The sequence below is a fragment of the Penicillium cinerascens genome (genome assembly GCF_028974065.1).
Source record: "Penicillium cinerascens strain IBT 15544 chromosome Unknown contig_1_segment0_segment0, whole genome shotgun sequence".
NCBI lineage: Eukaryota > Fungi > Ascomycota > Eurotiomycetes > Eurotiales > Aspergillaceae > Penicillium > Penicillium cinerascens.
Genome location: NW_026695287.1, coordinates 4,087,995 through 4,099,695, shown reverse-complemented (window position 1 = coordinate 4,099,695; position 11,701 = coordinate 4,087,995). Strand labels below are relative to the sequence as shown.

The window sequence follows — 11,701 nt, the reverse complement described above, 5'->3', positions numbered from 1 at the left end:
TGTACTTCGTTCAGTTACGTATTGCTAAGGTTAAGAGGGGATCTACCAACGCTTCAGCGCAGAAATAATTTTCTCCAGGGCTTAACTATGTGTATTGCTGATACGATATTACCTTCAACGATCGGCACGTTCTATGTGGGGTTCATTTCCAATGGCGGGTAATCTAGTAAGCCGTTGTACCATACAAACACAGTTTACAATCAGGGGAAGTTCCGAGACTAAATGCGGATTCGTCTTGTTTCTCCTGTCTTTTTGGTCCTTTTTTATCCTTCTTCTTTTCCTCTCTTCTCAGGACACATTAGGTGTTCTTTGACATTTCCCTACTTCATCTTAATCCCCTTTGTGGTGCCTTTGTTGGTGGATCCTGATACCCTGCGACCGCCTTAGCACCTGCCCCAGCAACACGACCAAAGCTACACCAAAATTATTTTTGAGTGATTGGAAATCTCCCATCCTCAGTGTTCTCCCCTAACGTCCCGAACTGCACATTATCTCGGGCATCGCATACGGCCGTTCCTCTGTTATGCCCCGATATGGACCGGTAACCGCCATTTGACGAGTCGCGCGACTGTGCTCAAGGCTCTTCCGAGTGGGGATTCCAAAGCCGCTTTCTCCTGAATGCCATTGCGGCCAGTTCCTGGCATTTCTCGGTCTGATCAGCGCATCGGGCTGTCAACTTAAGGGATCGGTCCTGTTTCAATCGGACCTCTGATTGGGAACAATGCCCGCCAACCCATCCCAAACTCAGGGAGGGGTCAAGCTGGTTCTGTACAATCCCGCTCATCTAACCCGTCTAGGAACGATGACTCGGGCTCTGGAGGTAAGCCAGATGGGAGCTGAGCCTCGTAACGCAATCAGATGATTGCTCACGTACTTTAAATAGCCGAAACCCCCGCCCGCAGACGTCTTGTAAAGGCCGCTTCAACCACCTTCCATACGAATTCTACGACCAATTTTGATTCTCAGCCCTCGAGAGGGGTGTAGCAGGGCCCCGTGTTGGGGGGACGACTCGCGAGGCAATTGTCTGTTCGAGGCAATGCTCCTCAGGGGCCGCGACCACAGGACGCTTCGCGCTGGAGGTGGGTGTTGACTGCCCCCTGATTTTCGCGGCCGGCAATCGCTCATATTTTACGCAATAATAACTAATTATGATCTTTTATAGCAAACCGTCCGGTGGCTACTTCCACTCTGAAACCTCATCGGTTGACTCCACCAACGATTCGCAAGGGTTACAATCTCCGATCTACGAGTGTGGGAAATTTGGCGAAGCAAGACACCACCCAAATCCCCCCGGACAACATGGATTTTTTGGCGCCAATAAATTTCGACTGACTTCCACAACAGCATCATGGCGGAGCCAAGCTTGAATCATTTCCCCATGCCTGGAAATGGAGGCGCGGGGTCTGAAAATAGGGACTCAGGCCTGTCAACCAACAGCTCCTGGACAAACCACAGCTATGAGAGCAATATCTCGGATCGCACAAGAAACGCGTCCACCCGCCGGAAGAGCGAAGTATCACGCTTCCACGGTCAGAATGTTCCAACTCCTGGGATGCTCACGACCTCCCTGGCAACACCCGATCGCGACGTCAAAGTCTTGCTCAGCCCGCCGCTAATGGTGGTAATCATCCCACTGTCGGGGCGCGAGCTTCTCGCAAGTCAATCAGCTCCGGCGCATTTGCACCCACGAGTGCTTCAGCGAGACGCGCCAGCTTGAGTGCTCGCAAAGTCAGCACCGATCCATCACGAGACCCGAACAATTTCCTTCGGCCGCGGGGTACACAGCCAGACTCGGGACGAGATGAGCCTAAAGTGCCCTCCTCCGTCCGAAGCCTCAAGGCAAAGTCTTTCCAGCCCACTGCACGAGAGCCACCCGGGGCTTATCTGACCGCGTCTGGGACCTCGGACCACAGCCGATCGTCGTCGACTAATGCTGTTCGCACACCGGTCAAGAACACAACCGGAACCCTACTGCACAACGCCCACTCTTCGTGTTCATCTTCCAAGCGTATGTCTGTCATGCCGCATGCAACTGGTTTAGGTGCCCGTACCATCAGTCCCACGGATGCACGCCGCATGAAGCGGATGTCCATTGCACCTCCTGCACCTCCTATGCCACATACCCCACCCACCCAGACGGAGCCCCTTCCTGTTCGGCCTCTTTCCTCGAACTCAATCCCCTTCCTTCCTCCCAAGAAAAAGCATCACCCCATCCTCTAACCGGACCACTCCAGATCCCAACCGCAAGTCCTACAGCTCTGGGTTATCGCTGTCATCGAACACCAGCTACAACTCGATCCGGAACTCTAGCAGCTCGCTTCAGCCACGTCTCTCCCAAAATTTCTCTTCCTCGCGATTACCCACGCCCAAGCCGCGCACGGAGCAATCATCATCGAATGCCGAGGAAGAAGGTGCCTCCTGTTCCCCGCAATCCCCAAGGCTTATGAATCCCCCAAGGGTGAACTGGACGCGCCGGTCTTCCCGGCCCCAAGGAAGTCCAGCTTACCAGTGGATATCAGCCTATTGAACATTGCTCAGGATTCGGACAAGGACCTCCAGGGCCGACACGGTGCCACCGCCGATGACAACAATAATGACTATACGACTGAGCTGGGCGGCGAAAACGCCCGAGTCGCGAACACGAACCTCCACGGTCCTGGGTCGCAAGGGCTTGCAACCATTGAAGCTGCCTCCATTGAACCTTCTGCCACTGGGTACCCCAATGACGACCAAGATTGAAGCTCTAAGAGACCGGGAAGCTGAAGAGCGGAAATCATACACCCCTTCCAACCAGGTCATTTCGAAGACCCCTAGCACGCCAATGACTGCATCAAAGGCATCCAACTTCTGGTCTTTCCGTACGACGATGAAGATAAAGCACCTGCTACTCAGGTACGGAGCAGTACGTCCCACTTTGCGATCAGCTCCTAGCGCAACGGCGGCGTCATTACGGGCGGCCAGCAGTACTAGCGCGTTTGAGTCTCTCGATACGCCCAATGGCACACCGCAATATATCGCCATATGCATCATACACACTGCCCAAGAGCAGCAGCGAGTTCAATGCTCTCCGTCACCAAGCTAGCGGGCGACTATTCCAATAACCGAGCTTCTCAGTCGTATAAGTTGACTGGTCCACGCCCGCAGACACAAAGTGCCAGTTTTACACCTGCTACGGAAAGATTGAGTCAGATTTCGACCCCATCTGAGCCAGAAAGCACTACTGCGGTGTCGGGTCCCTCGTCTTCGGGATCGCTTGAATGTTGCACGAGTTCGCAGCAACTCCAAGATAAAGCCCTCGTCTGACATGGATACGGATCCAGCCAAATACGACCATATGCCACCACCCAAACTCCCGGCATCCGCAACTTGGAACAATTTGTCTTCTGTGCCTTCGACCAGTCCTAGTGTCAAGACATCTTACCTCAAGCCCCGCCGTCAATCATCTGTGTCTAGTATAACAAAACAATCGGCGTCCCCTCGCAAGCCCAGTGTCAGCAGTGAACAAGGCGTCAACTTGGAGCCAACTCGTTCAAATGATTCTTCTGGGAGTCTGGATCCCTCGCATACCCGACCCAACAGCACCTATGTGTCTCCGGTACATAAAATAATCAACTCTGCTCGTTCTAGCGCCGCCGCTTCTTCTCGGCCGACCGATGCCAGCGTTGATGCTGACATAGTGGTGGCGGATGAGGAAATGCGCAGGCTTGGAGCCAAACGGAAGAGACTTTGAAAGCGCCGCCAAAGCATTGGATGAACTGCGTCGCAAGGCGGGACCAAAGGATCGTGTCAGTCCCGCTGCGGCTCTCAAGATGGCCAATTTGAACATCTTTGAGCGCGGCGAAATTATTGATTACCGAGACATCTTCTTCTGCGGCACTCAAAATGCGAAGAAGCATGTCGGGGATCTTCACTCTGGTGCTGCAAATTTCGGATATGACGACGATAGGGGCGACTATAACATCGTGATGGGCGATCACCTTGCATACCGCTACGAGGTTGTGGATGTCCTTGGTAAGGGAAGTTTCGGACAAGTCGTGAGATGTGTCGACCACAAGACTGGTGCTTTGGTCGCAATCAAGATCATTCGCAACAAGAAGCGTTTCCATCAACAGGCTTTGATCGAAGTCAACCTTCTCCGCAAGCTGAAGGACTGGGACCCGGATCGCCGCCACAGCGTGGTCAACTTTGTTGAGAATTTCTACTTCCGTGGCCATCTCTGCATATCGACGGAACTCCTGGGAATCAATCTTTACGAGTTTCATCAAGGCTCACGACTTCCGAGGCTTCAACATCAAGCTCATTCGGCGATTCACCAAGCAAATGCTCAGCAGTCTTACCCCCTCTTGCATGCAAAGAAGGTCATTCATTGCGATTTGAAACCCGAGAACATTCTTCTCGTTCACCCCGTTGAATTCCGAAATTCGCGTTATCGATTTCGGCTCTAGTTGTTTCGAAAATGAAAAGGTCTACACTTACATCCAGAGTCGTTTCTACCGGTCACCTGAGGTCATCTTGGGCATGTCATACGGTATGCCCATCGACATGTGGAGTGTTGGGTGTATCCTGGCTGAGTTGTTCACCGGTTATCCCTATCTTTCCAGGTGAGAACGAACAGGAGCAACTGGCCTGTATCATGGAAGTCTTCGGTCCTCCAGAGAAGCACTTGATTGAAAAGAGCACGCGCAAGAAGTTGTTCTTTGATTCCCTGGGCAAGCCACGTCTGACCGTTTCGTCCAAGGGACGGCGCCGTCGTCCCAGCTCTAAAGAGCTTCGTCAAGTTCTCAAGTGCGACGATGAGGCTTTCCTGGATTTCATCACCCTCTGTCTGCGCTGGGATCCTGCCCGCCGAATGACCCCTCACGAGGCGCTGAAGCACGAATTCCTTACCGGTATCAAGCCGACAGCTCGCCCCAGGATGTATGCTCAGACCACCGCAAGCTCACCCTCTAAGCGTGGCGCCTCAGTGGGCGCCCGCTTCCGGAGCCTCCCAGCTCGAACCTTGAAGACCGGCGGATTTCTGCGCTACCCGTGATGCATCTGGTAATTCTCCGGTCAAGGGCTCCGGGCAAGCGCCATTCGACAATCAACGGTCCACCGCCGTCCAGCCCCGCCAAGCGAGCGGTCTAAGGATTCCACCACCCAGCATTGCCTCGTGCTTCCGCACGAAGCATCAGTGGGAAGCCCGACCTTGCCACCGCGGCGGCGGCGACCAGCTTGGTGAGTTAGCATGGGAGCCAGTGGCTGGTTAGGAACCTTAAAACAAAAGCTGACCAGCCGACAGAGGACCAAATAAACCCTCTTCTCCCCTACGCCCTGTAATAGCGATATTCCCCCTGTTTTCATACATTGTTTTCTTTTGTTCTTGTCTCATGTTCTCTCATGCATCAGGTGGTTTGTCATGTCATGCATTTGTTGATCTGGTTCGGGGAACCCACGGCCAGAAAGGACGGCATCCATCCTATACCCTTTTATGTTTGTGGACAGCATTTGCATCTGGGCCCTGATATGATTCATGCGACGGGGTTTTATTATGTTCATGTCTTTCGTTTGTCCTGCTGTCTTTCGCTTCTATACTGATGACCCATCATTACCCCCATCAGGCCCTTTTCGGTCCTGCTTTTGTACAGTTTGACGTTTTTTTTATTTCCTTGCATCTCTCCGAGAGAATTTCACGACCGTGAGGCTTTCTGTAGAGCATTCGGATTGGCTTTGAATCCAATGCATTACTACGATACATAACTATCCCAATATAGACCTGGAGTACGAATACTGAGTACACGATTGCACATTCTATTCTTTCAAAGGTAATCTTCCAAGCCCTCAAGCCCCGAGGGCTAATCCTTCATGTCACTTGAAGCTTCAGTGATACGAGTCTACGAACCTCGGAATGCTGAGGTTTTGTATAATCCTGACGATCTATCCTCGCGGAATATATACACTGCCAAAGGTACACTCGTCAATACGGGAAATTTAAATCCACGTTATCAAGTCTAATGTTCAAAAAAACAAGATACACTATTGGATTCAGAAGTGATTGTTCAAGATTAGATCTTTCCACTCTCATTTTATCATCAAGTAGACCTCGGGAAATTCCAGTGAGAAACGCTGCAAATCGCGGCTATCGTGTACCTGACAGAGTGGGTCGCGGCGAATCGGACTACTTGGCCTCATCGCCTTATCTGACCCGCACTCCACCTTTCCATTTCTGTTCCTTCACTGCTGTCCTCTCAATTCGCAATGAATGGCTTTGACTCTAAGGGCCTCGATGAGGATGCCTTTGGAGAGAAAGGCGCTCTGTCGGGGCTGAAGACCTTTGACGCTTTCCGTGAGTCTTCTTTGCCCTAACGCTATACATATGCAGACACGCGATCCGCGAACATCAACCTCAAACCTTACCCCAATTTCACCACCACTACGAGACAAAGACATGGCAGGCTAATTTTCCTACTCTTAATAGCGAAAACAAAAGCCTCCTACACAACCCCAACCCACCGCGGTGGCCAATGGACCGTCCTTATTCTCCTCGTCTGCACTGTCTTCAGCTTCTCCGAACTAAAAACATGGTGGCGTGGCACAGAACAGCACCACTTCAGCGTGGAGAAGGGCGTCTCCCATGAACTCCAGCTCAACCTCGATATCGTCGTCAACATGCCCTGCGATACCCTTCGTGTCAACATCCAAGACGCAGCCGGCGACCGCATCTTAGCCAGCGACATGCTCAAGCGCGAGGAAACGAGCTGGAACCTGTGGATGCACAAGCGGAACAAGGACAAGCACGAGTACCAAACACTGAGTCACGAGGAGGAGGACCGATTGACAGCACAGGAGGCAGATGCACATGCGCACCACGTTCTGGGCGAGGTGCGACGCAACCCCAGGCGCAAGTTTGCGAAGGGTCCCTCGATGCGATGGGGCGACACTGCGGATTCTTGTCGAATTTATGGTAGTCTGGAGGGAAACAAAGTACAGGGAGATTTCCATATCACCGCGAGAGGTCATGGGTATAGGGAGTTTGCGCCGCACTTGGATCACAGTGGTATGTTTCGATTCCGATTTCGCCCCAGGTTTGACCCATTTACTTATCCTTCAATCCAGCTTTCAACTTCTCGCACATGATCACCGAGCTTTCTTTCGGCCCTCACTACCCAACTTTGATGAATCCCTCTCGATAAAACCATGGCCGAGACCGACAAGCATTACTTCAAGTACCAGTACTTCCTCTCCGTCGTGCCTACTCTATACACCAAGGGTCGAAGCGCCCTGGACGCATACACCCGTTCTCCGGCGTCGGCCACCGCTCGCACTGGCCGTAACACGGTCTTCACGAACCAGTACGCGGCGACTAGCCAGTCTGAAGAGATGCCCGAGACCCCGTACTTGGTCCCGGGCATCTTCTTCAAGTACAACATTGAGCCGATTTTGCTGCTTGTCAGTGAAGAACGGGGCGGGTTCCTGGCGCTTGTTATCCGGGTGATCAACACCGTTAGTGGAGTTCTTGTTACCGGTGGTTGGATTTACCAGATCTCGGGTTGGGTCACCGAGATTGCTGGGAGGAGGAAGAAGGAGCAGCCTGAGGGATCCTAAACCCTAACCCTAAACCCTAAACCCTAAACCCTAAACCCTAACCCTAAACCCCCCTAAACCCTAAACCCTAAACCTACCTACTAACCTACTAACCTACTAACCTACTAACCTACTAACCTACTAACCTACTAACCTACTAACCTACTAACCTACTAACCTACTAACCTACTAACCTACTAACCTACTAACCTACTAACCTACTAACCACCCACTAACCTACTAACCCACTAATACTACCCTACTACCCTACTTACTACTCACTACCCTACTCCTCTACTTACTACCCACTACTCTACTCCTCTACTTACTACTTGCTACTCTACTCCTCTACTCTACTACTTTATTCTACTACTTTATTCTACTATCCTACCCTACTATCCTACTCTATACTACCCTACTTTATTATCTATAGCGGTTTAGCGGTTTACCCTACTATCTTACTACCCTACCTTACCTTCCTTAGCTACTAAGCTTATATATATTTGTACCTACTACTAACCATAGCACATTATATATAATTAAATACTACTAGCAGCCACTACGCCTAGCCTACTAACTAACCCCTTCCGCCCTATATTCTAGCCTCTATACTATCCTCTCTATTATTCTATCTACCTATGTCTCTCTTATAGACCCCTTTACGCTATACCTCTAGTAGAAATAATATATATATCCTACTAGTATTGAGAAGATATCACTTTATCAATTCCTCTTATATATTAGTACGATATATCATTCGGATCTATATTTATAACTACTAAGCGTAATAGATTTCAACGCTTAATAACTTCGTGGAGACTAGCCTAATCAGGATACTACTAATATTAATCTAACCGCCAAGACTCCCTCTATTAAACTAGCCTACATAGGATTAGTCATCTAGTAAAAAGTTTCAAACTCCCTATCCCTATAGATTCTACTAGTATAAGGCTTGCTTACGTAATATAAATCCCCTAGCCTAGTAGCGAGAGGGCTATAGTATCTAGAACTTCTTCCCTTATAATAATAGCTTACCTCATTCGCGAGATATTAAGGGATTACTATTAGCCCTGATACTAGCCTTAAGGACTTTATAGGGTCTAGAAGTTAGCCTAATAGCTAAGCCTAGTACTTACATAAGGGATGTCTAGCTTAAATAGGGATAGGCTACCCGCGCGAAAAGGTCTTGGCATCCCCCATCAAAAATAATTCACGAAAACCAGACCCCCTTAGCCCTCACTATTCTAGGTCGAAATCTAAAAATGTAAATAAGCCAAAAGATTGGAAAGGCTTTAATATTAAAAGATTTAAAAGACCCGATCGAAAAATACTAAGATTTGACCTACTTAGGGGGGGTACCGTGTTGACTCGGTACCCCCCCCCTTGCCAAGACTTTTTAACTATGGGTACCCCCCCCCCCTACCGGGCGATTCTATGTTTAGGATGCGAACCACCTAGTTCTTACCACAGTATTTTAGGGGCAGCGTATACTTAGGGTAGCTATATAATGGGCTCTCTTTAAGTAGCCACTGCAAAAGCTACCGCTATACCATCTAAACCGCCCTCGCACTCTAATAGTCACAGTTATAGAACCGCACTATAGCAATCTGACTATAAGAAGTGTTAGGTGCATTAAGATCACTAAGAATTCGCTAGCAGAGTATATAATAATTACCCTACTCCTTGACTACCGCCCGAAGTCAATTAGCCGTTAGCTACGGATTAGGCTAGGAGGATACAACGCGGGGAGAGGAGCGACGCTAAGGGCTTACCTCCGCTTAGCGAGATAACGTAGATAGGTTAGGTAAACTAGCTAGGCCTAAGGACGGCGCCCATACACTAGGTGAAGGACTCTAGTGGGAGGTTGCCCAAGCAGACTTAGTAGAGCTAGATAGACCTTAGTGCTTAGTCCGTAGCGGAGGAACGGCCACCACGACCTCCAGTGTCGCTAGCTATACGTTAGATTCCTCTATCCCCTCTACGCCAGCGGGGACCGTCTAAGAAGATGGGCCAACAACCACTAGGTAATAAGTCGCTCCCTAGCCACGCGTGATTAATAACTAGCTCGTCACTCTCGTCCAGGGGAGGGATTCGCGGTCGAGAGAGCGATTATACTATAACCAAAGGTCGGGATTCTCCTAGGCATAGCGGCGCCAAGTATATTCTTGGATTTAATATAGGTTATATCCGATGTACTAGTAGGATAGGTAGGTACACTAGAAGGTATTATAGTATACTATAATGCTAGGAATAGCGGGCATCGGACAAGAGGGTAGTTAAAAGGACCTAATACTACGGATCCAGTCAAGGAACTTGGCAAAATACTTAATAGCGTCCGTAGTCGAGAGATACGGTTTAGGGCTATACCAATAGAACTTACGGAGGTGCCGACTAAGCTACGACTCTATATTAAACACCGCACACCAACAGGGAATATAGATAAAGACGCGATGTAGGGGAGAATAGCGGAAGATCTAGGCAGCGAGTACACGTCCGTTAATAGGTCCTAGAGGATTAGGGGTTCCACTAGACCGCGCCATAGTGGAGGCCGAGACGAGGTTAGTTATCTAGGTGAAGGGGAAAGGCATAAGCGCAAGTGTAGAGGTATTAATATTTTGACCTAAATAGCTACCCTACAGAGGGGCCAGATACAACACGAGTCTAGGGTCACCGCCTACGGAAACGAGGAACTAATAATGGAGGAGATAGTTAATTCTCCCAAAAATTATAAAGCTACGAGGTAATTAATATTAAGGGACGCCTAAAGGGGTATAAAAGCGAGCGTCTATAAGCTAGGAGGAGATAGATTTTATAGATACTAGATAGACTATAGCTATAGACGCGTGGACTGCTAAGAGACCCGTTCGAGTCGTAATAGGACGACCTCGCGATCTTAGCGTAATGCTCGAAACTACTCACTATACTTTTAGTCCTACTTAGCCTAGTTGAATCTCCCACTAGCGGCGAGTCGACGATAGCGATCTTTCTTCTAGCTCAAGCCTTGGAGGGTATTAATATACCACTACGTTACTTAAAGCCAAACCTATATTCGATTAAGACGACGATTGAGTTTATCACGCTACGACTATAGGCTCTCTAGGTCCGAATCATCCTCCTCGAGCTACTCAACGCGAAGGCCAAACTACCGAAGTCCTTCTTCGAGTCGGGGACGCCGCTAGCGCTACTAGCTCTAGTACTTAGGCCATGAAAGTTAGTCCACCTCGCGCCGGTGGGTAATCGCAACGACGATAAGATAGTTTATAAGATATTTCTAGAGCTATTAGTGGTTGCGGTGTAGGGGATCCGTCTAGATGCTATACTAGTATATAAAGGAACGGAGCATACGTTACTCTAGGGCGTGCTCCCAAAGGTAAGCACTAATGGAACCCTCCACTATCCCCGCCGTAGGAAGAATCGGACCACTAGGATAGGACGCGGCGTTATCTCAATCATTTATAATAGTAAGGGTAGCGGGGACGTCTAAGGGCACAGGGGATAACGTGACTTCGAATAGGCTTAGCACCGAGCTAGCGACCTATCCCTAGATAGGGAGCTAGTCTACGTCGAGAGGCGAGATGATTAGAGGCCAACGTTACTACTTATAATACTACTTAACGAGGAGATAACGACTTACCTACGTCTATAGATGGCCGGCCTCGCGCGACCAGAACGTGCGAGCGTTGGGGTACGGTAGGATATAATAGGTCCGTATCTAGGTTTCCTTGAGGCGGAGCCGTTATTCGCGGGCCTAAAGGACCCTATAGACCTAAGCGATCACGCCGTAGCATTATCGGTAGATAACACAATACGTACGGAACTCCTAGCCGCGGCGATCCCAGTCACCCTAGTTACCGTCACTATCCTAGCCCTAGAGGAAGATAAATAGAGTCTTAATATAGCTTACACTCGCTCGCTAGGGATTAATAAAGTGAAGATCGTCAAGTAGGTGATCGTGCTTAAACACCGACTAGAACCCCGCCGCTGTTAATAGCACGTGGCCTGCTATGGCCTTACGAAGACGATCTAGATAGAGCGATTACTGATATTTAAGGGTGCTAAGGGCGCGGAAGATATCCTATTAGAATGCACGTAGATAGGCATTAAGTAGGACTTAAAGGAGGAAGGCCGAGCGGGATTG

The 11,701-nt window shown here is 49.6% G+C and overlaps 5 protein-coding genes across 5 annotated transcripts; all 5 read left to right on the top strand.

Annotated features, from left to right (window-relative positions):
- Window positions 1-721: 721 nt before the first annotated feature.
- Window positions 722-988, top strand: N7498_003068 (uncharacterized protein; the record flags this gene model as incomplete). Its single annotated transcript, XM_058450130.1, has 2 exons — window positions 722-845; window positions 884-988. The coding sequence occupies 2 exons, from the start codon at window positions 722-724 to the stop codon at window positions 982-984; spliced, it is 225 nt and encodes a 74-aa protein (XP_058312474.1). The 3' UTR covers window positions 985-988.
- A 360-nt stretch (window positions 989-1,348) lies between these two features.
- Window positions 1,349-2,220, top strand: N7498_003067 (uncharacterized protein; the record flags this gene model as incomplete). The annotated part of the gene is made up of 2 exons (XM_058450129.1): window positions 1,349-1,401; window positions 1,596-2,220. 2 exons carry the CDS (start codon window positions 1,349-1,351, stop codon window positions 2,218-2,220), a joined length of 678 nt encoding a protein of 225 aa, XP_058312473.1.
- A 1,084-nt stretch (window positions 2,221-3,304) lies between these two features.
- On the top strand, window positions 3,305-5,032 carry N7498_003066 (DYRK family protein kinase; the record flags this gene model as incomplete). The annotated part of the gene is made up of 4 exons (XM_058450128.1): window positions 3,305-3,595; window positions 3,678-4,406; window positions 4,465-4,528; window positions 4,602-5,032. 4 exons carry the CDS (start codon window positions 3,305-3,307, stop codon window positions 5,030-5,032), a joined length of 1,515 nt encoding a protein of 504 aa, XP_058312472.1.
- A 1,205-nt stretch (window positions 5,033-6,237) lies between these two features.
- Window positions 6,238-7,116, top strand: N7498_003065 (uncharacterized protein; the record flags this gene model as incomplete). The annotated part of the gene is made up of 4 exons (XM_058450127.1): window positions 6,238-6,325; window positions 6,458-6,943; window positions 7,008-7,036; window positions 7,096-7,116. The coding sequence occupies 4 exons, from the start codon at window positions 6,238-6,240 to the stop codon at window positions 7,114-7,116; spliced, it is 624 nt and encodes a 207-aa protein (XP_058312471.1).
- A 60-nt stretch (window positions 7,117-7,176) lies between these two features.
- N7498_003064 (uncharacterized protein) lies at window positions 7,177-7,584 on the top strand (the record flags this gene model as incomplete). The annotated part of the gene is made up of 1 exon (XM_058450126.1): window positions 7,177-7,584. The coding sequence occupies one exon, from the start codon at window positions 7,177-7,179 to the stop codon at window positions 7,582-7,584; it is 408 nt and encodes a 135-aa protein (XP_058312470.1).
- Between the last annotated feature and the right edge of the window lie 4,117 nt (window positions 7,585-11,701).